The following is a 24,845-nucleotide window of genomic DNA, read 5'->3' as shown; positions in this document are numbered from 1 at the left end:
ACCAAACACCCAAGAGCCATGACAAAGCGTGTGCATTCCAACGTGTGTTTTTTCCCTGCTCCATTTCACTGGCGCATTTTTATGTGTTTTTTTTTTTTACAAATCTCACAACCTCACACACAATAGGAAGGCAGGCCGTGGAAGGAGGGGAAATGGAAAGTTTCTGGCAACCCTCCTCCCCCCACCCACTCACAGCAGTGAGACACTGCACTACGTTGTCGGGGTTGGCAGGATTTCCCCTCCTCAGAACCAAAACAAGAACACTAACCTGTGTCCGCTTTTAAAAATAAGCCTCACTCTTCTATTTCAGGGGATGGCTGGAGGAAGGAGTCATGGGGGGGTGATGGGGAGGGGGGGGGGGCACTGTCTTAGTTGGTGTGGATGCTAAATTAGAAAAAGTACATAGACAATAGATGTCCCATCTCTCTCATTTAATGTGTAAAGAAGCTCCTCTTCCATGAGTCTCACCTTGGTAGTTCAGATATTGACTTGATCTAAGGCTCTATATATTCTATTATTAATAGAATTGTATAAACATGCTAAGATACTCTAAATGTAGTCTAGCTTACAGTCTACTTGATATTGAGAAGTTTTTAACTTATTTTAACCTAAAATCTATACTGAAGGTATCTAAACTGCAGTAACATCTATAGCATAATGTCAAAACCCATAATACAGCACTATCTGAAATGCAAAAATATTGATGATTCCCAGCTTTTACCTAAACATTTCCTCGCTGTATAGTAAGCCATCTCACTGAGTGCAAAGCATGCCTTTGTGAATAGGACCACCAGTGGAGCTCCCAGGGCACACCAGTCCTGGTTTGCATGCCATTCTGAGGTGACGTTCTGTGCAGAGGCCTTCGTCCCCTCTCCCTCCTGATTCCCCTCCACTGATTTATGATGGCTTTTTATAGCCAGGTGCTATTTTTAGGAGGGCCTGTGTGTGTGTGTGTGTGTGTGTGTGTGTGTGTGTGTGTGTGTGTGCACCATGCACCCGTACCACTTACTTAGAAGAGGAAGCAGAAGAAAGGAAAGAAAGACAAAGTGGCATACGGCCCTGCCAGTGGCCTCCTGTCATATTTCCTGTCCTCCAAAGTGGAGACAGTGTGTCCCGATCTACATCTACGCCATGCTGAGACGGAGGAAAATGGGGGTGGTGAAGGATAGAAGGGAGGGAGCGAGAGCAAGAGAGAGAGAGTGTGTGTGTGTGTGTGTGACTAATTTAAGCACAGGGGAAAAAATGTGGGAAGAAGGCATGAGAAAAAAAACCCCTGTTGTCTCTCATTGTCACTGGTTTCCATGAGAAGCGATCTGCCCATATTTACCCTCCCCAGGGACTCACTACAGTCAGCAGCTCCCTGTCCCACAGACCCACGTGGCACCATGCGTCAGCACATGGGAACGACTGAGCCACTCTCACCTTCGCTCCTCTTATTATCAACTGTGCCAATAGCGTTGTTGTCACAGTTTCTTGTTTGTGTCTCTCTGTGTGTGTGTGTGTGTGTGTGTGTGTGTGTGTGTGTGTGTGTGTGTGTGTGTGTGTGTGTGTGTGTGTGTGTGTGTGTGTGTGTGTGTGTGTGTGTGTGTGTGTGTGTGTGTGTGTGTGTGTGTGTGTGTGTGTGTGTGTGTGTGTGTGTGTGTGTGTGTGTGTGTGTGTGTGTGTGTGTGGTATGGAAGTGGCAGGCCCCACAGTGCAGGAGAGTGCTAGCCAGCCTTTAATGACTGATTTCTCACGCCCGCTATAGCCACCAGGCGCGTCGGGAGCGTGCTCGGTGAGGTGTTAATTGCTGTTGTCCAGACTGAACTCCTCCAGTGGTCCTCCACAACAGTCCCTTTCCAGTTCAGCAGCAGGAAATGTTTTGTTTTTTTTTCTCCCTCCAAATGACCCCATGGGCAAAGTCCATGTTTCAAGAAAAAAAAAAAAAAAAAGACGAGTGTGTGTAGTGTGTGCTTGAGACTGTCTAATTTCTCCCAGAGGCTTAAGGCAATTAAAAGTTCTGAGCGTGGTGGTAGAAGCAGAATTTTTGACATGAAGGCCTGTGTGTGTGTGTGTGTGGACTATCTTGTCTGCGGGCAGCGTGAGGATGGTGTAAACAGGAAACCGTGGTAAGGAAATGGCTTCTCCTGACTCTGCCGCTGGGATTGATTCTCCTGCTACATGCAGAAAGTCTGAAATTTGCTCACTGTATTCCAGGATGACAGTTAGCGGAGTCCGCGGGATCACCCTCTTTGTTCTCCGGAACAATTATTTACGATTGTTTTGTTTTTCCTCTGGCACTCATGGGCTTATTTTCATTCAGAAGTGTGCACATTTCACTCAAAACGCAGTCTAGAAGTGCTTATGCGCCAATGACCTCCAAGACTTTTGTCAAGTGGCATTAATAAGTAAATCACCCAAATTGATTGGATTTCTGTTTGTCAGCCTCTCTGGCCGATGCCTTGATTTAAACCCTGCTGTGCTGCGTCTCGACATGACAGGGCTGTTGGATGGACAGCTGGTTCCTTTGGGAGAGCTCTCGGTTTCCTCAGGCTAACAAAAGCATCACAAAGGTTTCAGCTTCTGTCAGGGGACTGCTCAGTTTAAAATAGGGTTGCATGAATATTTATGGCTGTGGTGGTATTTGGCAAGTGGTGTGTGTGTGTGTGTGTGTGTGTGTTCGTGTGTGTGTGTGTGTGTGTGTGTGTGTGTGTGTGTGTGCAGGATAGGGTGACATTTCCCTTGCGAAAGTCTTCTGGCATTGTTATGTGACACAAGAGACTCTTGGTTTGGAGAAGGGTAGACACAGACCTAGACCGTGATCACATAAGACTACAGCTGAGCGCTCCACACACACACACACACTCACACAGGCACACACACTACTGACAACAAGCCATCCTATTTCTCTTTGACTAAAGGGGTGTGTAGGTGTTAATGCCCCTCCAAGATCATTGACACCTTGTTCACCTTGATCTCTTAAATGGTAGCAATATATTGCAGTGTTACTGCTCCACAGCTTAACAGGTGCAGAGCGGGGTGCTATTGTAGATGCAGTGTTATTTTCTTACATGGCCTTTCTTGGAATTATAAGTCCCATAATAAGAAAGTGGTGCTATGAGCGACAGTAAGACTGTAATGTAGTGTATTCTGTTTTTTGACTTCCTGGTACAGCTAAAAACATTGTCATTTTACTGTTATTTTATCTTGCTTTAATATTTTTTGGAGAGTAGGGATCATACACATAAAGACCGTATTTGTTTGAATGTCATTTTGTCATGACTGAAACAGAAACCCTGAATCTTTGAGCACTCTTTTGAGGCCGCCGATTGGACAGAAACAGGAGACATCTCTGTTGCGAAAGTATATCTGGCACCTCACTTCCTCTCAGGAAGAGTAGTATCAGTGCTGAAGACAGGAAATGGTACGTCAAGACAAGCCAGTGGACTCTGCCTTCAGTAACAAAGACAGGAGATGGGCTCCCGCAAGCTAAGGCTGTTTTGCTGAAGGCAATTGCTAACTGGGCGAGGATGTTCTGGAGGATCATCTGAGGGCAGAACTCCACAGCGTTGAGCTCAAAGATGGCGCCTTCGATCAACACCGCGTCAAGTCACGAGCCGTGGTAAGACTGTTATCGCCGGAGGGCAACTGTGAGCCGGTGGGGGTTTTGAGGAGAGAACGGGGCTTCCTTCCTGCTGTCTGTGGTCTGGCCTGCTTGCGTGGCTTCGGGGCCCTCGAGCTGAGCGATGAGTCTGCGAAGGAGCGCGGCGCTGGAGGAGCTGAGTCGCGCCGAGGCGGAGGCGAGCTGGAGCACTCCCACGTGGGCCTCCAGGGGGAGCTCCGGAGGGCCCGGTCCGCCCCCGACTACCAGGCCGTGTCTGACGCTCCGCTCCTTCTCCGTACCCGAGAACCCTCCTGACCTCATCAACAGGGGGACCATGGTTTGGCAGACCTCTGAGCCAGGATGCGCCGACGGGCAAAAGGCCACCAGTGGCTGGTCAGTCAACCCTCCGGTCACCAGGGCGCAGTCGCTCCCCCACCCGAGGAACGTGACCAGCCGCGGGGTGCTAATGGAGCACGTTCGGCCCCAGAGGACCGGGCAGCGGGAGCCCCCGCACAGTGCGCCCCCGTACCACAGGTCCCTGTCGGAGTCGGGGACCAGGGCCACGTCCACCACGCTGCCCCTACGGTTCGACTACAGCGCTGTGTCACTCTCGGGCCTCGTCTCTTCGGTGACCCGCCGCCTTGGACGGTTCCTAAGTCTCAGGGAGGATTTGTACCCAGCCGAACCAGCTCAGGACGGTAGGACAACATGCTCTGCTAGTGACCTGGCTGAACTCTTCACAGTTCCCTTTTATGTTAAACTGTAGATCTACTTTCGCACCGTTCAGTTTTATAGAAGTCAATCAATATATTTAGCCTAGTGTTTTATATTTGAAAAGATTGTACCAACACTGGCCAATGTATAAGTATGTGTTTTCTGTACCAACACATATGTAGGTGTTTTTGCAAAGGTTGACCTGAGCATTCATGCCTGCCTGTCATGACTTAACTGAGCCTATTGTTGTGAGTTCCCTATCAACACCATCCAGTCACTACATCCATACTACATCCATGGGGCAGCCATGGCCTACTGCTTAGCGCTTCGGACTTGTAACCGGAGGGTTGCCGGTTCGAAACCCGACCAGTAGGAAAGGCTAAAGTGCCCTTGAGCAAGTCACCTAACCCCTCACTGCTCCCAGAGCGCCGCTGTAGCAGGCAGCTCACTGCGTCAGGATTACTGTGTGCTTCACCTCACTGTGTGTTCACTGTGTGCTGAGTGTGTTTCACTAATTCACGGATTGGGATAAATGCAGAGACCAAATTTCCCTCACAGGATCAAAAGAGTATACTTATATATACTTATACTATACTACATTGACACCACCTGCTGTTGAATAGATCTGTTTTATCACTAGTGCTATGTGCTGGTTTATGGTTTACCACAGAAGAGCTTGCATTGCAAAGGGAAGTTCCAGACAGTTCTTCTGTATTAGAATTTGGAGGGTTCTGATTAATTCTGTCATCATAAATTATTCTCACTGACTCGTAGTGATAAAAGTTAGGACTGGATATGAGTGCGATATCTCATAATTTGGCGATGCATTAGTTAGTCGTAGTGTGTTACACTCTGTGATTTGGTTGTGGGATTATAACGAGACGAAGTAATTGTCCTCTGGCTAGCTCTGCTGTGCATAATTAATGCATTATCATGATATAGAATTTTATCATCATTATATTGCGCTCCTTTACAAGGACCATAAGGCTTCTTTCTGAAGGTCAGTGTATGCAAATCACCATTTCATACATCTGGGTATCACAGAGCCATGGCTTCAAGGCACTGCTGCTAACCGTCAGGCTTTATTCTGTACATAGACCAGTCAGAAAATGAAGCCTTTGTCGAGGTCCATGTCTTTTTTCACGGTTCAGTCACCTCTACATGGCCCTAACACCTTGCACGTTTCCCATGAGCAAGGTTCATTTTTAGTGCGTCACGCATGTAAGTGAAACTAAACACCACAAACAGCCTTTACTTGTCTGTGACAGACATTTTGTCATTTCACGTTTCGTTGCACCTCTTTTCTTTGGACAAATGCACAATGTTATTTCTGTATTTGTGTGTGTGTGTGTGTGTGTGTATATATGTTCTCCCTGTGTGCCGTTATTACTTTATTAATATTTCAGCTTCACTTGTTATCTAGCTGCCTCGTGTTCTAGGCCCCTCCGTAGAGGAAGTAGCCAACATATGGTTTGTACATTCATTGGCATTAACCCTTTCAGACCTGACAGTTATTATTTTGGCGGTTATGTTCAATGCTATTGCTTATGTTAGTATGAGCTTCCATTCGAAAGACTTCTCAGAGTAATTCAACCCCCCCCCTCCCACACACACACACACACACTAGCCTTTTTCTCTTCTATTTTGAATATTTAGGTCAGAACCAGGTGTGTGTGTGTGTGAGCGAGAGCCACACCTCTCAGTCTTTTGATCTTTCAGTTCTCTGTGCCTACTTTGTAAACACTCTCTCTTCCTCATTTCACATTCACAGCCACCCCCCCCACACACACACACACCCACCCACCCACCACAGATTGCACCAGTCTGTCTGTGGATTTTCCCCTCTGAATTACCATGAATGCTAATTGGCGAACAGAGGAAGCTGTATGCACCAATGCACGTCTGAGTCTCGAAAGTGAAATTGCGCTGCGTTCCGTGGCCGTTTTGTCCAGGGAAGCTAAATGAGAGCCTGAAGTATCTACACACACACACACACACACACACACACACACACACACACACACACACACACACACACACACACACACACTACACAAAAACACTGCATTGCGAAGCTTCAAAGGTTAGAAGGTTGGGATGGGGATTCCCAGTTGAATCTGTGACCCTGCGGGCCACAGCGGGTGAGCAGAGCTAGCTGTCTGGCAGTGGAATCTACCCCCATTCCCACCCACCAAAATACACCCCACACACACACACACACACACACACACACACATTCGCACCCCTCCCCTCAATCTCCTGTTATCCAGAAAAGGGAAACAGCCTAGTTCTCTTTTGTATGCAAATAGCAACTACCCGGTCCTGTCGCCATACAAAGCATGTGGCCACACCACCTATGGCCTGATTAACTTTTCAAAGGCCAGGCCAGCCCTGGTCAGCCAGAGTCATGAGAAAAAGTAGAGACCGCTCTTGCACTCTTCAGGCTTTGGCTGAACTCGTGCCATGTCCCAGAAGAGGGCCTGGGAGACGGTTGGTGAAAGCCCCCCTGGCCTGGAGGCCTGAGACTGGGCCAGGCTGGACCGGCTATTCACTACCAGGCCAGACAGGCTGTGTGCAGCCACACTGGCACCGCGCCAAGCTGAGCTTTTCATGCAGCCTGCATTGTGCCGTCATGGACGGGTAGCTTCTGGAATGCCCGGAGGTTCCAGCAAAGGCGGTGGCGCGGTGGCAGACGCTGCTGTGTGGCACATAGTGGCGCGCGCTACAGACCGTTCACACTTCAGCCTGCTCAAAGTGTAATACCTGCGTTTGCGTGTTACACATAGGCATACCATACCATACCATATCATAAATAACACACACACAGACACACACACAGTCACACTACGCCAGTGTTGTTGTGTCTGTGTGAAGAGAAGCGAGCAGCGGGCATGCAAATGTGCTAAGGCTTTTTTGAATATTAAACAACGACAGCCACAGCAGGGGAGGAGTGGGCTCCCCGGGGTAACAAAGCAGCATGTATTCTCTCTCTCTCTCTCTCTCTCTCTCTCTCTCTCTCTCTCTCTCTCTCTCTCTCTCTCTCTCTCTCTCTCTCTCTCTCTCTCTCTCTCTCTCTCTCTCTCTCTCTCTCTCTCTCTCTCTCTCTCGGCCCTGGGCTACTACAATGGGCTAGCTAACTGGCACACCATTTATTAGAGCACATGGTGCAGATTGTGTCACCCTCGGCTGCCCCGTGCTGGCCTGTAGGTCTGGCCTGTTCCTAATGGGCAGTGCAGGGATGTGAATACAGAAGTGTTGGAATGAGGGATGTCAACACTGTGGTTGGAAGTCAGGGTTTCTCGGTTTTGTTTAGTCCCTGCTTTGATAAGAGATCTGTTTCCTGACGACTTTTTGTGCCTTCTTTTTATGCTGATGTGAGATTTGGCTAAACCTGACACACTTCTTTGCTCACATCATCCTGTGAGCACTGCACTGCTGTCTTATTTTTTGCGTGTGTGTGTGTGTGTTGAAATTCCAATGGCAGCCCTCCCCTCCCCCAGCAGCATGTTTTACCCTACTTTCTGGTAAGAACTGTCACTCAGGGTGGTGCACCAGGCAGCACTGTGAAAATGGGGAAGCCCTCCACCCCTCCCCCCCTTCCCTCTGCCCCCCCGACCTCTGCCTCCAAAGAAGCGCAGGGGTTGTGATTTGGGGAGACGGCCGCGTGTTTGCCTGCAGGGGATGGAGCGCGGAGCGGAGCCTGTGTGTGGCCCGCGTCTTCCTCGCGAGTCAGCAGCCCGGCGGAGCTGACGTTGACGCGTCTCCACGGCAGCCGTGCGTGTCTGCTCGATGCGTCGCCACTCTGCCTTCCACGCCTGTAACACTGGACTGAATTATGAATGATACGAAGCACTCCGCTGTCACTGCAATGACACAGCCGCAGACTTGAGTCTCTTGACCCTCTTTTTTTTCCCTTCCTCAAAAATGCAGAGCCCACAGAAGGCTGTTGTGGTGACTTATGCCACCAGAGTGCAATGTATGCAGTTTCATACACACAATGGAACTGAATTTGTTTAGCTTGTTCAACTGCTGCTGTTTTATTTCTAAAGAACCCTTGTGTTCATGTGACTGAGACAATTCAATAACAGATACCTTGAAAAGTGGAGGGTTAATTTATTCAGAGATCTGAAAAGGATGAACAGTGGCCCTGAGCGACTGAAAGCAAAATGTCCCTCTGCCCTACTGACTAAATGTAGATTTTGTATTCCTTCAAGATGTGTTGGCACACACCCACACACACACACACACACACAAATTACGCTTATCAACACAAACCAAACTTCTGATTACTCCCTCTCTGTGCTATCTGACTGCTAACAGCTGGAGTTGCCACACAGACACACACACACACACACACACACACACACACACACACACAGGGTCTGCAATCACAACTCAATCTGTTAATTGCCGTCATTTCCTCCCACTGCAGACTCTTTCTCAGCCCCTTTCTCTCCAGCTACCAATTAAACGTGCTAATTTGCAATGCTGATAACCCGCCAACCCGCAGTGATATCTAAATAGGGGCCTCTGAATTATTATGATCTGTAATGGAAGTTGAAAATTGCCACGCAACATTCATCCATTCAACGGCGTCTCCTACTCAAGGCCCTGACATCTGTTGAATGGCACGCACGCTGCTTGAGTCATTTGCATGGCAATGGCACGGTGACGTAGTGGTGGTGGAAATGGAAAGCTGAGCCGTGTCTTAAGTAAGCTTGTTTGTTTGTTTCGGTCTGGCTCCTGTTTGCAGTCGGGTTTAGGGCAGTATCAGTACCACACCCTGCTCTTGCTCCAGTTCTCTCTCTCCCTCTCCCTCTCTCCCTCCCTCTCTATTCTCTCTCTCCTCTCTTTCTCTTTCTTTCTCTCACTCTCTCTCTCTCTGTCCATCTCTATTCTCTCTCCCTCCCTCAGCTTGCCCCCCCCCCCCTTTCTTCCATGTCAACCTGTGGTGACCGCATCCCTCCACCCATCCCTGCCATCCCCTCGGGGCCCGCTCTTTCCGTTGGCCTGGCCGTCAAGGCTGACGTCGCCGCATTGTTATTGGAGGAGCTGTTTGTGTTTACAGGTTGCCATAGGTTACCAGGCTAGTCTGGTGCCGTATTGGTTAGCATGACGTGGGGGGGGGGCGGTGGTGATGGAGGAAGACAAGAGTCCAGGTCGCGGCAGCGGCGGAGGAGCCACACAAAGCATCCTCTGTTCGCTGCCTGTGCGGCGACGCTGGAGAGAGAGTGTAGTGTACTCAGCACACACACCTGGCACAAGGTGTGGGAATGCAGGCCAATGGCTGTGAGGCTGAGACAGCAGGCCGGGGTAAATCCCAGCTACATTCCTAACATCAGTCATAATCACACACTCACACACTCACACCACACACAAGTTTAGAATGACTGACATGGTGTGAATAGGGAGAGGAAATGGCAAATGCCTCATGTTTGTGTATGTTGGGAATATGACAGGCTCTTAAAGGCATCTGAAAGTAAAGTTAGAGAAGTATCTGTTCTTTCTCATTTGAACACCGTGGTTAAGGGGTCTAGTTTTAACAGCAGCAATTGCTCCCATGGTTTGTGTAAATATACTTCTGTTTTTGCACGGTGAGAAGGTGAGAGGTTTCTTTTTGAGGGCTTCATGTTCTGTCAAAAGGGGGAAATGAAAGGGGGATTTCTCTGGGGAATCTGCAAAGAGCTGGAAAATTATGATTTCACGCCCCGTCAATCTCAGTCTTTCCTTAGCAAAGGACACAGGCTGGATGTGTGTGTTTGTATGCGTGTATTTGTGTGACATTGGGTGTGTTGGGGGACTGATCAGCTCTTCATGCTCTGTGTGTGTGTGTGTGTGTGAGAGAGAGAGAGAGATGGGAGACTGGCGCTTTGAGGCAGTGGCAGTTTGTGTGTAGTAGTACATGCGCTGTTAAGCTCCGTGTGGTAGAGAGCGGTGTGATGGTCCTGGATGGGTTGGTGGTGGTGGTGGGGTGACATGATGTGACATGGGGGTGACCGTGTTCAAGTGGCCCTAAGAGCATTCCCCCTCTGAAACTCCATCCCAGACAGGTGGCGTAGCCTCACCCCGAGCCCCAGACATTCCACCCAGGACTCCACAGAGCTTGGGTTACTGGGCTGCTCTACCCTGCTCCTGACCTGCCACACACACACACACACACACACACACACACACACACACCACACGCACACATAAACACACACTGCAGTGGACTCGAGCAGCTTGTGACCTCTAGTAAGAGGCACCAGTGTGTGATGGGGCACAAACGCGCGCTGGTGGGTTGGAGGGCACTGGTGTGTCAATGTCATGCATGCATTCTTCACATGCACACGCATGTATATATAAACTACACAAACACGCCGCTCAGACACAAACATACTCGTGTAGATGTGTTCATGCCGGGCTATGACTATGGGCTATGGTTCTCACACTCACTCTGCCAGAAGCTCTCTCTCTCTCTCTCTCTCTCTCTCTCTCTCTCTTTTTTTCTCTCTCTCTCTCTCTCTCTCTCTCTCTCTCTCTCTGTCTCACACACTCTCATACACACACACACACACACATTCCCTGTGGAGTGGACAGGCCCCTCTGCTGCCCTGGCCGGTGAGCCATTTGTGCGTGCTGACCCCCTCCGGGGTCACAGACTGGCAGCCCAAGCGTCCAGCTGGCAGCCGCCCCACAGTAATTGTTTTCAGGCTGCGCCGCCACCGCCTCCACCGCCGCACAAACAAGAAGGCCAGCCATGCCAGGCCCGACCCACTCGGCCCGCTCCGCTCCGACCCACTCGGCCCGCTCCGCTCTCCTCAGCTCTCCTCTCCTGTCGTGGGCTCGGGCGGCGCTGGGGAGCGTGTCCAGGACACCCACGCGGTTACTGCCTCATTACGCCCACCGTGAGGCCCTCACACAGTCAGGCACAGCCAAGAGGGGGGCGGGTGGTCGGGGGCGGGTGGGGTGTAATTGGCCAGGAGTGTGTGTGCGCGTGTTCGTCCCTCCTGCTGCGTCATGGCATGCTCTGACCCACAGCTTGTGCTGGCGCTGTCTGTGGCTATGCACCTCCTGTTCTGGCAGCCCCCCCCCCCCTCCCCCCCCCACCTCTCAACTCTCCCCCACCACCAACCCTCCAGACTGGCACAGGGCCCCAAGGTGCAGGCCACCACCGCTGCAGTGAGGCCGGCACACACACGCACGCACACACAGGCACGCACACACACGCACGCACACACAGGCACGCACGCACACACAGGCACGCACACACACAGGGCCGCCTTCTTCATGATTTCCGTGTTGAGAGTGCTGAAGTGTTGAAGATCGTGCAGACTGTGACCTAATGTTCCCGGCAACACTGCTCTTCTTATCAACATGGCCTTTTAATGTCTGCCTTTATTAATAGGATTCTCTGGAATGTCTGCCGGATGGAGAGACTTTAGTTCATTCCCTCCAAAAAAAACATCTTAAGTCATGTCATTCTGCAGGTTAGGTCAAGGATTGTAAATCAGCGCTGAGACTGGGAGTCAGATTTATCTTATTTTATTTTAGAAAAGGAAAGACAACATAGGGAAGTGACATAGTTCAAAAGGCCTCCGCCACTGTAGGTGGTCTGGCCATGAACACCAGGGAAGAGGCTCCCTGCTGCACCAGCAGCGGCCACAGAGAGCTGTTAACGGCTTACGTAACGAGGACGGCCGGTGGCAGCCGGCAGGCCCGGCGCCCTGCCACGGCAGATGCCCACTTCTCGCCAGATGAAGGGCTCGCTCGCATCGGAGTCCGAGTGAGACTCGTGGCTGCTGTTCTCTCTTTCTCTCTCTCTCTCTCTTTTTCTCTCTCTCTCTCTCTTTCTCTCTCTCTCGCTCTCTCTCTCTCTCTCTTCCTCGCTCCCAGGCTACAGCAGCATGGAGCAGTGCAGGACTGTGCCGGGAACTCGCCCTCTATATTTAGCCCGATAGCACATGGCAATTAGTTCCCTCCGCAAGTGCAAGAAGTTGCACCCTCTCCCAGGACCAGGACATATGGAGAGAGAGAGAGAGAATGGGACAAGGGAAAGAGGGAGAGAGGGACGGTGGAGAGAGAAAGAGAGAGACATGGCTTGCCTTTTACACCCCTTTCAGTTCCCTTGCTTCACCGACACTGCTGATTTTAGTGCCACACACAGAGAGAGAGAGAGAGAGAGAGAGAGAGAGAGAGAGAACATGCAAGAACAAAGTGCAAACCAGGACACAGGTCGTTTTGCTCTCGGCAGAACTCTCTCACACATCAAAGAAGTTTATTTTCACCCAAACAAAAATAAAAATGGAAAAATATTATATAAAAATGGGGGTGCCTGGCAGTATAAGCAGCTATTCCTCTGCAAGTGCCCTGTGCCCTTTGCTTGATCTGCTGTTTTACTCTGCTTTGTTGCTTTGTTGCTCCTGAACAGTCAGAGGTGCGTGCGTGCGTGCGTGTGTGTTGTGGGGGCTGTTTTCAGCACTGGCCTGCCGTGCTCATACTGTGTGTGTGTGAGGGAGAGAGCTGAGGCAGGTGTGGATGAGTGCTTCCTCTTGAGGACAGCCATGCGGGGAATCCATTAAGAATTCATCCAGAAATAGGGTCACATCCTCCAGATGGCACACTGCAGTTGTCACCGTTGCACCATCGAAGTGCACAGTCACATCGGTGCTTTCACTCAGTTTGATTAATACTGAAACTAGCCTAACCTACATCTACAAGTCGCGTTGCCTTATCATGGTCAGGTTTTGTTCTGTCTGAAACTGGGGTGCAGTTAGTTGCATGTTGGATAAATGAAACGTTGGGTGGACAAAATGTCTCGGCCCTCATTGTGGACAGACCAAATGATCTTGGGCCCTCAGGATATTTTCCTCCACCATATGGTCTTAGCCCCCTGCGAAGATTTAACACGCACACGTGTGTAAGCGGTCTCCAGGCAACAGACCTGTGTTTTCCCTGTCGTCTCCTACATGGTGATGACCTGGGCAGATCGCTATCACAGTCACATGAAGCCTTCATCTTCCCACAAAACACTCAACAGATCGCAAAGAAATGTCGCACAGGGCTGCACTAGGCTACGGCGGCTTAATAAATCCTCCGGTGGTTTTCTCGCCCACGTGTGTGCGGTGAGATTGCAGCACTGCAAGTCTGCTGGTGGTACTGTCAGATTGGAGACAATCTGCCAGAGGGCCTGGACCAGATCCCGCTCCCACCCCACGCGTACTCTCTCTGTCTATCTCTGGTTGTGGGCGAGCTACTTTCTCGCTTTCTTGTTCTTTCTTTTATTTCATTCTCTCTTTCTCTCTCTCTCTCTGTCTATCTCTGGTTGTGGGCGAGCTACTTTCTCGCTTTCTCGTTCTTTCTTTTATTTCATTCTCTCTTTCTCTCTCTCTCTCTCTCTCTGTCTGTCTGTCTGTGTGTGCATGTAGAACCGGGCTTGGCACGCTGGCTGTGAAAGTGCGTTTGTTTACTCTGCCATGACATCCGTGTTTGCATAGCATCTGAAGAGGAAAACAGTCTGTGCCACCCATTCTCTGGTGACGTATCCCGCTGTCGCTTCCTTTCCTGTGGATCTGCCTGAGAACTCTCCATTTCCTCCTTCTCCTTCTCTCGCTCTCTTCCGCTCTTTTTTCTATCTATCTGTTCCTCACTTCTGGCCCTTTCTCTCCTCGTACCCCCAAAGGTTCCAGTCTTTGGTCTGGTGGCTTGTCATATTAGCAGCAGGGCGGGGTGGGGTAGCAGGCAGAGGGAATCAGCGCTGGGCACAAGACAAGCTCAGGACAAGGGTCCCACCCATTCCCCTGAGATGGTGGCGTCACTGGCCTGCACTCTTTCTCCTGACTCAGCCACACAGACTTAGGGGAGATTGATGACTCCTCAGGGGTCAATGATGGCCCCTTTTCCTAATCAAGGGTGACACAAGGGCACGTGACCTCTGACCCTCACCTGCGACCTTAGCTTTCTTTCTGCTTCGCTCCATCTGACCTCAGAACTGTTGCAGATAAATCACATAAACGCATGCTGAAGTTTTTTTGTGTGGAGGGCAGGCATCATTCCCATCAGTTTATGAATGAACTTGCAGTGTAACTGTGTTATGTATGAAGTGTAATTCTCTTCTCTTTTCCAAGGTACATGGAAGATCTTAAAACAGTGATGGGTGCCATAAAAATTTAGTCAAATGTGCTACCTCTTTGATTAGCAGTCGTTACTTGTTCAAGGCTGTAACGTGTGGGGCTTGAAATTGATTTCTTCCACCCAGGAAGGTGTTCCTACAGAAAGATGCTTCTATACTGCCCCCTACAGGCCAAAACTCTATATGATGGAAAAATATCAAGGCATCTGCAACTAAGTTAGTGTTAGTGGTTTGTAATTGAATTTTCACCGTCTTCTTCAAAACAGCCTACAATGCTTCTGTGTCTCTGGGGAACTATTTTGGAGATTAGGGGATTTTTACAAAGAAAGGTACGCCTATGTGTGCTATTCTTTCAGCATTTCTTTTTCTAAGTCCCAACCTTGTGTGAGATGAGATTAAGTCTTTGCAGCTCCAGAAGGCAGAAGAAGTCACTTAGGCTGGTCCTCACCAGGCATCTTCTCCCAGTTTCCCCTGGCTTAGGCGTAGCATCTTAGCAGAGGTGTGCAATGTGGCGTGGCTGTTTCTCCAGGAGGCTGCGGCGGGACTACTACCCTCCAAGCCTCCTGTGGGACGCGGAACCGTGCTTCAGCCCGCTGACGTGTCTCCTCTGTCCCCTGTGCACAGACGTGAAGGGCCCACCCACGCACCGGTTCTCCTGCGGCCAGTCGCCCTTCTCCGAGCCCAGCGTCTGGGAGAGGAAGTACTGCATCCTGACAGACAGCCAGCTTATCCTGCTCAACAGGGAGGAAGAGGTGAGAAACATTTTTTAATTCCCCCTTGCCTCCCCCCCCCCCCCAAGTCCCCTTTCCTTGCTGGTGTTAATCTTCTTTTCCCCCTACCCACTCTCATTCCATCTGTCTATCCCTCTCTCTCTCTTTCTCTATCCCTCCCTCTGTTCTCTCATCCTAGTGATGAACAGAGGGAGGAAAAGTGGGAGGAAGGGGGCCAGAGCTGGGATCTGAGTTCTAAGAGGCCTTTTCCCCCGTGTCCCTGTTATTGTTCTCCATGGTGATGACAGTGTTTATGCTACAACAGGAAGCTGACCAAGCTTCATTTTGTGTTTCTGTCAAACTGCCCGAGGATCCTTGATGTGGATTTGTGTGGTTCATGTTTGGATCTCAGTAATGTAGGGGTCACACAGGCTGATTGGCTTTGACACCTGGGTAGAATGAAAACCTTACTTGGCTGTTAACTGTTTTTAAATGTCACTGTTCTATGTGACAACCATGTTTGGTGGGTGGCAAAAATAATCAACCTCACCCACTGGAAGCAAGACAGTTCTGTACTAATTGTCCAGCTGTGTCTTGACCCGTTCTCTCTCCCCTGTGAGCAGATGCCGGTGGACATGCATGAGAGCCCCACTGCCTCCTCGTCCAAGGGCAGGAGTCTGCGGCGCACAGTCAGCGTACCCTCCGAGGGACAGTTCCCAGAGTACCCAGCAGAGGGCGCCTCCATGCTAGGTAAGCACACTGGACCCACTGCAGAGACATCATGACCACCCAGTGCACTGATGAGAAGATTGGACCTCAGCATCTAGTCTGGGGGGGGGAGCTGTGATGCAGAGACAGCAGTTGGCGCAGGTCCTAAACCCAGTGCTTCCCGTCGGCGTACCCATCCATAAATGCACAGCTCTTCATTAGCACCTACCTTTATCGGAAGTGGCGTAGCAGGGCAACACGCATACATATTCATTAGTGTGTGTGCTTTGGGTGTCAAGCCCATGATCTGGGGGTGAAGTTAGCAAGGTAGGTTAACACCAGTAGAGTTACAGGTACATTGCAGGTACAGCTAAGCAGCGGCTTTGAGTTCTTCAGTAGATCATGTCCTTTCAGATGTCCACATAACATGTCTATCACCAATGCCCCTTTAAAAGGCTACAACGGGTGCTGCGGTGTTCTGCTTAACATTCTGTCAGGCAGCATAAGATCTCTCTCTGGCTCGCATACTCCCGAGGTAAGCTGAAATGTGAATAGCCTGCGGTGTAATAAATGCAGCTTTAACTCATTTCAGGCATCACTGATTAACACTTAAAGAGCACGACACCCTTCTTCCCTCCCTCCTTCCTTCTATAGCACCATCTGCGCTAAAAGCAATAATTACATTTTTAGCTTGAAATCTGGATTAAAAAAAAAAAAAAAAAAAACAGACACACACACATAGCTGTTGGAAGGCAGGGGAATTATTATGGTTGTTTGCCGCTAAGAGAGCGCTCCTTAGTAAACAGACTTAGTAAACAGACTGCACGAGGAGGGCGCTAAAACAACAGATTGCGTAGGGCAGGGGGAAAAAAGGAAAGAAATGAAATTTAAAAAAAAAAGTGCCTTGCCAGCTGTACATAGATTATAGAAGAGAGAGGAGGTCTGTGGAAAGGAGGAGAGGGAGCCGTATGAGGGCGTGAGGAGGCAGAGCAACGCACGCAACACTCTCCCACAGGAGCGGATGGCTCTGCTATTGTTCTGAGCGGCGTCCTTGTCATCCTGTTTGTGGCCCGTTGTCCCCAACAAGGACACATCCTCCCATTTCAATCTGATCAGTACCGAACCGACGCCAAAATTGGCCACAAATTATGGTGGTTATATTGGAACAGTATGTTTTTGTTTGGTTGTTTGGGATTTCAGATTGGATTTCAGATTGATATTTCGTTCAGCACTGTAACTCCTCAGTGTCTTTCCATGCTGGCTTATGGAAACACCAAAGGGATACTCAGAGAATTGTGTCATAGTCATGTTATCCTGTCTCTGTAACCATGTGATAATCACTCTCAGTCGTACTTAACCTCGTTCTTCGAGTCTCTCTCTCTCTCTCTCTCTCTCTCTTTCCCCTCTTTCTCTCTCTGTCTCTCTCCCTCTTTCTCTCTCTCTCCTGCTCTCTTTCATGCAAAAGAATAAAGTTGTTGCTACTCTGTGTGTGTGGTGGGCTGTGCATGCTTGGTAGAGTGGGTAGCAGGAGGGAATGCAAGACAAACACTGGCGGTCTGTGTCAGGCCACCCATCTCCCAGGCTCAGTGTCCCCCTCTCTGAGCTGCCGCTGACTCTGGGGGTAATAACATAGGCTTGGCTTCAGAGAGCCTCCATTGTGAGGGAGTGTGTGCGCGGGGGTGCGCACGCTGACAGATGAAGATGCAGGGGTCTCAAGGGCCATAAAGGGGAGTGGTGGTGGTGGGGGGGGGGGGTTGGTTTGAGATGAGATGAGTTGGTGTGAGATGGGGGGAGGGGTCGGGTAAAGAGGCTCTTGGAACAGGCCAGAGGTCCCAAGCTGCTGTATTGTGGACAGAGGGGATGGCCAGCATCGTGGACAAACCCCTGTGATTGAGGGGAGTCATTCAGCCCCCTGACCCTCCTAATCTGGGCTGCCAGCGCCTGGGCCGGGGGTGCGCATGCTTATTTATATGGTAATGCACGTTGTTGCCGCGTAACAAAGAGCTCGCCACAGACAGGGTGATGAGAGCTATGGGTGGCAGTGGACACTCCAAGCACTCCCTTTTACTGTGATAAACAAGCATGTAAAAAGGCCTGAAAAATAATTAAACGGCATCATCACTGCCTTCTGTAGAGCTCCTACTGGGCTAAGGGCATCTCTCTCCACATAACAAATTCAATCACGGGGTAATGAATCTCATGCCATTTATACATAAATGGAGAAAGAATGCCTTACCTTGGAATGTTGGGACACTCCTTGGTTTCCCAGGACAGGATAATCCAATCTGTTTCCCTCATAAAGGGCAGTTCACAGAATGTCCTTTGTTACAGGCAGTATTTTTGGGACCCTTCAGTTATCCTTTGATTTTGAGGACAAATAGTGAAATCGTAAATGGATCTATGAATAGTATATTTCCGCTCCTACTGTTGGCTGCAGTGATCCTCTCAGCTAAATGTTACATTTTATTTGCCCAAATAAATGTCAGTCTTGTTATTCTCAGAGGACTCTATTATGCGAGCTGGTTTTATGTTGTTATGCGGCACTTAAGAGAGCTGCTGTCTTTGAGAGCAAAGGATAAAGGCAATTAAAACATGCTCTGTCAGACATAGACATAGTTTTGCTTGTTACAAAGTTTTCTCAAGAAAGAGTATGGTATTCAAGGGGTTTAGTGCATTTTATGCATGAACAAGACGGAGTCGCGAGATCTGAAATGTTCCACAATTTCCACATTTCCACAATGTAGCCAGTTCCTGTTTGTTGGGTGTATACGTTTTGGTGTTGTCTACTGCTTCCTTTGGTGCATGTTATGCTCTCAGTCTGACATTGATGGAATTGCACAAAAATGTAGTTCACAGAATATATTGGTGATTTAAAAACTTGTGACAGTGACACAAAATGACCTATTGGCATGGGGTAATAACGCAAATAAAACACCCGTTAGGAAAACGGCCCTTTATATTTTCTCATGGACCTGGATCGGATGCGTTTGTCCTCTTTTCCGTTCCACGCCACTGAACATATTTGCTCTAGGACTCGTTCTCAACAGGTGAAACTTGCCATTTAAGACGCTGTTGTGTAACTGAAAGCTGCCATTCTTAGCCACAGTGAGGGTCTTTCTTCGCGTCGTCTTCCCAAGCAATCAAGGGGAGTTGGAAAGGTAGGTTTACTATGCTCAGAACTTTTTTCTCAGTCATGTTTACTCATGCTAAGTAGATATATCTGGATATAAAAATATCCACTAGACAAAGACATGTAGGTATTTATTGTGTTGTCATTATCAGGCTATGCACATCGGTAAAAGTAACAGATGGTTTAGGTCCATGATGGCATAGTGGCCGGTCGGCATTCAAGCACAGCTCTACGCGTCCTGTGAAAGCGGTTACGCACATAGGACTGCTATTGTAGTGGTTTCAATGGGCTGATAGAGGAGAGAAAGCGGAGTGGGTTTGACTGGCTGGGACTCAGGCTTTTCTGCATTCCACAGTGCCTGGCTGGGGGTGAAGTAGGAGACACAGAGAGGAAGAGCATAAGGAGAACACGTATACGTTTCAGAGCTTCAGAGTTAAAAACGAGTTTCTTATTTACATCGTGGACGCAATGTGACGGAATGTGGAATTTAGAATTTACGGACTTCTCTGGTAAGCATGGTTTATGTTTTCATAAGCCAAACGGCAACTACACGTGTTTTGTTTGCCTTGTTGAAGCAAACGTTGACCATTTGTTCCTCATACGAAGAAAGACTACGCTTTCGTTGACACCAGAAACCTGTTGCTTTGCAATCTCTCACTGTTAGATATAGCTCACCATTCTAGGCTACACGTTTAAACTTTTAAGATTAGAAACGAGCATCCTTGAATTAGGCTACTCTACTGAAATTAAATCATGCACAGAAAATGGCAGTAATGCAAACCCTATTATTAAGTATCAATCTATTCCCAATACAGTATCACAGCCTTGTTCAGTTACAAACCCTAATTGGGTCAAACAATACAGTGCTGTCAGTTTGTTCAAGGCATTATGAGACAGAATACATCAATTCTTCCGGTTCCATGCACCTCTGTCTTTTCAACGGTCGATCAGTGGCAGTTTGGATTTAAACTAGCCCCAAAAGCAGCTGTCCTCAGCAATCGCTTGTCATTTAAATGTCGGCCTGTGCTTATAGCTTAAATGCCATACTATGCCTAGTGCCCAGCTGAGGCCTGTCTAGTAGGGATGGCGTGCATCATGAACGTTCTATATCTGTGAGTTACATAAGAACAAACCATGTGTGTGATGCAAGTGATTATTCTGAAAGCAGGCTAGACATTAATATCAACAAACAGATGGAACATGTACTTATACAAAATGTCAGTGTTTACAAAACAAATAGCCCAGAACCTTACACATGAACAACATACATTATCAGTATGTGATCTGGGATAGAAATGCCACTGATCCTTCCCTAGAGTTTGGCAGTGGGTGTTTGATTTCCGATATTTGAAATGGTTAATAATTACGGTGTTATTGATAGTTTTTGTCAAACAGCAAAAGTCTAAACAAACATCACTCAAGGCACATCGAATACACTGTAATTTCATGCAAGGGTTGTATTGTTTCCATTCCTATTTCATGCATGTCAGTTCTTTGTATCTAGGTTTGCTTGTGAGCAAAACTGGTGTGAAGCAGAAATGTTATTAAAGGAGAATTTTGCATTTTTTTCCACATAGATTTCTGTTTCTCAAGGTCACCGAGTACTGTCGATATGAAAGGGAAAAAAATGGAAAGAAAACAATCGGTTCTACCAAGGTCGAGTTGCTGCAGCCAACAGCTAGAGCCGGCAGGCAGCTACACTGCTACACTCTGGGGGCATGAGTTCTCCTTTAACTGTATAGAATACATGAGGTGCAGGCAGACATGTGGCTGGCTTCACAATACAGCTCAATCAGACCGGGCACCAAACCGGATCTGTAGGTTTGTCTTAAATTCCCATCATAGTTTTTCTGATTACAGTGTATCCAATAATGCTGTGATGGCATCATGAACACGCATACCATACCAACTGATTGTGTTGTCTCAGTTGTCACTCATTGGGAGGTGGGCTTAAACCCTTTTCCTAAGGTTTTCTGTGTCAGCTGAATTTTTACTATAATTTTATGAGTAACGTTTGCCAACAATTAGTGGGTCCCAGCCATGGACATCTTGGAGATTCTATAGATTAAATATCTAACATCCTTGCATAAGGAGTTTGGAAAACTTGCGTCACGATGGTGTTTGAAACCATTCCTCCTTAAACAGAGATGTAGTTTGACCTCATGTGGGCCCCTGTGTGCAGACAGGTGTGGCACTGTTGGCATGCGATCAATGGCAATGAAGCATGTGTGTGGGTGGGTGCGTGTGTGTGTGGGTCTGTGTGTGTATGTGGTTGTCAGTAATGCGCTTGTTTAGTGACATCATAGTCTTCCAATTCAAGTCGAAGTAAACAGAAGAGTATTGCTAAGTTACTACACAAAATGCACTCGGGTCATTGTTACGCAGTCACAACTCCGTGGTATTCAGTAGTGTGCTAACAGAGTTGACTTGATTGAAAATGCCCCTTGGCTGGTTTGTCTAAAATGGCCTATTCATTTATCATCTTTCCCGGTCAGTCACTCCTCGTGTCCATTCCCAGAGTCGCTGTGGTTCAGCGGTTTTCCGCCGTCAGCCAGACTGAGGCACGCATGTCTCAAGAGACACGCTTCGCTTGTCTATTTCCTCATCGCTCTTACACAGCAACGTGTGCTATGCATAAGAGAGATAAGCATGTCGGAGGTGTCGGTTAGTTGTTACTTTATGAGCAGACTTGCCCCTGGCTATTTATGTTCCGTCAGTCACACAAAAGAGAATTTGAGGCAAAGGTCACATATTGTAGCCTTGTGTGCACAGCATTGGCTCACACTCTTATTTGTTTTCCTTACTGTCCATTCCTTAAGGTGCTGTTGATGGATAGAGGGGAGAAGGAGGGGAAAAGCCAATGTCGCAAGTGCTAGGCCAGACCGCTGTGTTGGGCCGAAGTTCAATACTACCCCAGTGTACTGACCGACCTGAATAATTGATGCCAGGCATCTATGTTTGGTATCAGATATCATCCGCGTCATTAGAAAGATGGGTGAGAGTGGCAGGAGAAGAGAAAAGAAGGATTCATATCAGCCTGTCTGGGTTTGAGAGAGAGAGAGAGAGAGAATGGGAGATGGAGAGTGCTAGAGGGAAGCTTTATGTTCACACGACTCTCTCATCTGGCACAAGGCTCATGCATATCTGCTTGAATGTGTTTGTCCTCCCATTTAGGCTTTCAGAAACATTTATGAAAGGGGACAATACAGCCACATGGGGACACAACTCATGGCACAGCACTCTTGCGTGGCGTGTGATGTTTTCCCATCATGTCAAGCACAACCACACAAACCTTTTCCTGGCTTATTTATCTATTCATTCATTCATCCATTCATTCATTCAATCAGCTATCTCTCCATCCCCCCCTAGTCTTGACATTCAGAAGCCTCTCACGCCTTGTCCCTACTCTCCAGATGTCTAGATGTGTGGAGGAGAGTGGTGCGTTCAGCAGCATGCAGATGAAATGCTGTGATTTGCACAGCCATTGAGAGCCGGCACAGCGGGAGGGGCCCATCGAGCCATCACCTCCAATCACAGCCCAGAGCCATCTCTGCCATCGCTGTCCGTCCGCACCCATTTTAACCCCTCCGCTATCTCTAACAAGATATTGATCTCAGGAAGGCCTGCGTCCAATCAATGGCTTAAGTGGATTTTCGAAGCCAGCTGTATCTCTGTCTGTGTGTGTGTCTGTGTGTGTGTGTGTGTGTGTGTGTGTCTGTCTGTGTGTGTGTCTTTGTGTGTGTGTAAGCGTGAAGGGAAGGAGGGTGCTGTCTACTGCAATGGAGCAGACACAGTCAGACAGCCCGACTGGCTGATGACTCCAGCAGCAGCAGCAGCGACCAGGGAGGGACAGGCAGGTAGTCTCACTGACCTTCACTTGTGCAAGGGCAGGACGCAGACACACAGAGAGAGAGACGCCAGTCCTCTGAGAGGAAGAACAGGACTCCATCAGGGAAGGGGGAAAACGCACACAAACAGAAATGCGCACACACACAGCTGTACATCACATGTTATTAATTCATACTGTTGGCTGTGCCCTCTCTGCTGCAGCTTTTTGGGGTGGTCACCCTTTCTCGCTGAGTGCGACACCATTATTTCATGTTGGGGGATTGACCTACTAAAAGCCTGCTGTTTTTAGTGCAACCTTTGTAGGCTGCGTGTTGAAGTCTGGCCACGGGCTTACATCTGAACAGGTCACACAAACAAGCCCCTTTTGGCAACTCCTGCAAGACGGTCGCCCAAACACAAACCCAAACCGCACACACCCACCGTGAGGAAGGACCTGTGTTGTCACTGGATCATATAGTTTGGCAGGCGGTGCAGTGACGCGCCGATTTCAGCCTTCATCAATCATAGTGGCATATTTTTAGGATGGAGGAGAGACTGGCTTCCCATCATTGGCTCCTGATGACTCACTGTGCAGTGTTGCCTCAGTGTTTTATAACAATAAGCAAATGTGGGGCTGTAACCTGCTGTGGTGTTGGTGCCAGCTGGTGATTTGTGGCGGCCGACAGGGGGAATGTGCTGAATAGTATGGACTGTGTATCCTCGCAGAGGTCACGCGTGGCCAGTGTGCTCTATGCACCATGATGGGCTGACACTAGCTAATGTCTTGTCTGCTCTCTCTTTAAGACACCCACACACACACACACACACACACACACACACACACACACACACACATACACACACAGGATAGCTCTCAATCAACGGCACACATGCAAAGCACGCACACACAACACACAGTAATGAGGAAAGCCCCAAGAGTTGTGTCCTAGATGGAGTGTTGAGAAAAAATGGAAACTTTTTTTTTTTTTAAATGAGCCTTTAAGCGACGCGTTCGTCTTAATTTGTCCTAACGTTCACACTGTGTTTCCGACGTGTGAGGCTGCAGCAGGCAGACACAAGCAGATGCACCAGGAGAAAGGGAGAGAGAGGGGGAGAGAGAGGGATTGCAGAGGGAGAAAAAAAGGAGAGCAGGAGAGAGAGAGAGAGAGAGAGGGAGGGAGCGAAGGAAGTGCTTGCAGTTCTGCTGAGAGGAACAGAGGAGTGAGGTTACAGCGATTGATTGAATAAATGCGGTAAAATCTCTTCCGCTGGCTTGCCAAAAAGACAGAGAGGGGGAGAGAGGCAGAAGCTTATGAGAGTGAAGGTTAGGATTGCTGCCGAGAGCAAGCGAGAGGCAGAGACCGGGATAGGGGGGGGGGGGGGCGGCTCAGAGAGACTGAGAGAAAGGAGAGAAGGAGGGAGGGAGGGAGGGAGGGAGGAAAGCACTAGGAGGGGGTGAATGGGACGTGGAGGAGGGAGACGGAGTGCTGGCCACAGCAAGGTATGGAGGAGAAGCAGGAAGGGAAGAGCGGGGATATGCCAGAGATCTTGGGCCAAGTAGGCGCGAGTGAGGCGCATGCACTCTATTAGTTTGACGGGACGCTAGCTTACTGATGGACACCTAGAAAGGAAACACTCACCTCACCTCATTGGACGAGGATGATGGTCAATGTCCAGCCAATCGGATGCCGACCCTGAGCACATATCCAGCAGGTGATGGGTAACAGCTGTGACAGAGGTACTGCTTCCTCTCATCTTTATCATTCTCTCTCTCTTTCTCTCTATCCATCTATCTCACTCTCTTTCGTCTTAATTAGGCTGTGTTCTGTTACATAAAGTGGGTTAGTCATGCCTGTTTCCGATATTATGCTGAAGCGTCATTAAAAACTCATTATGGGCTGTATCAACTGCTTTGAGCTTACTCTTGTTTCTCACTCTGTTTTTAGCGTGTTTGTGTGTGTGATGGGGGGGGGGGGGGGGGGGCTTTCTGATACTCCTGTCTGATGTGCAATAGTTCTGGGTGCTCACATTTCATAGGCACTGCAAGGACAGGAACTGCTT

General features: G+C 48.9%; 1 protein-coding gene across 4 annotated transcripts in view; it reads left to right on the top strand.

The window, feature by feature from the left end:
* The window catches only part of rasal2 (RAS protein activator like 2), a 57,075-nt gene that overhangs the window by 9,317 nt on the left and 22,913 nt on the right, over nt 1–24,845 (top strand). The window contains exons 1-3 of one of the 4 annotated variants that reach the window (XM_076295221.1): nt 3,321–4,281; nt 15,033–15,160; nt 15,742–15,868. In XM_076295221.1, the coding sequence (XP_076151336.1) occupies nt 3,726–4,281; nt 15,033–15,160; nt 15,742–15,868 (811 nt within the window). In that variant the 5' untranslated portion in view covers nt 3,321–3,725. Of the gene's footprint in view, nt 1–3,320; nt 4,282–15,032; nt 15,161–15,741; nt 15,869–19,335; nt 19,466–24,845 lie in introns of those variants that run through there. The other 3 variants (XM_076295220.1, XM_076295222.1, XM_076295223.1) reach the window with 3 other exon arrangements.

This window comes from Alosa pseudoharengus, unplaced genomic scaffold (genome assembly GCF_046254945.1).
Source record: "Alosa pseudoharengus isolate Yale_2024_CS ecotype anadromous, Long Island Sound unplaced genomic scaffold, YU_APseudo_1.1 YU_APseudo_1.1_scf_2, whole genome shotgun sequence".
In the NCBI taxonomy this organism is placed as follows: domain Eukaryota; kingdom Metazoa; phylum Chordata; class Actinopteri; order Clupeiformes; family Clupeidae; genus Alosa; species Alosa pseudoharengus.
The sequence above is the reverse complement of the archived record's forward strand: the minus strand, read 5'-3'. Positions and strand labels throughout refer to the sequence as shown.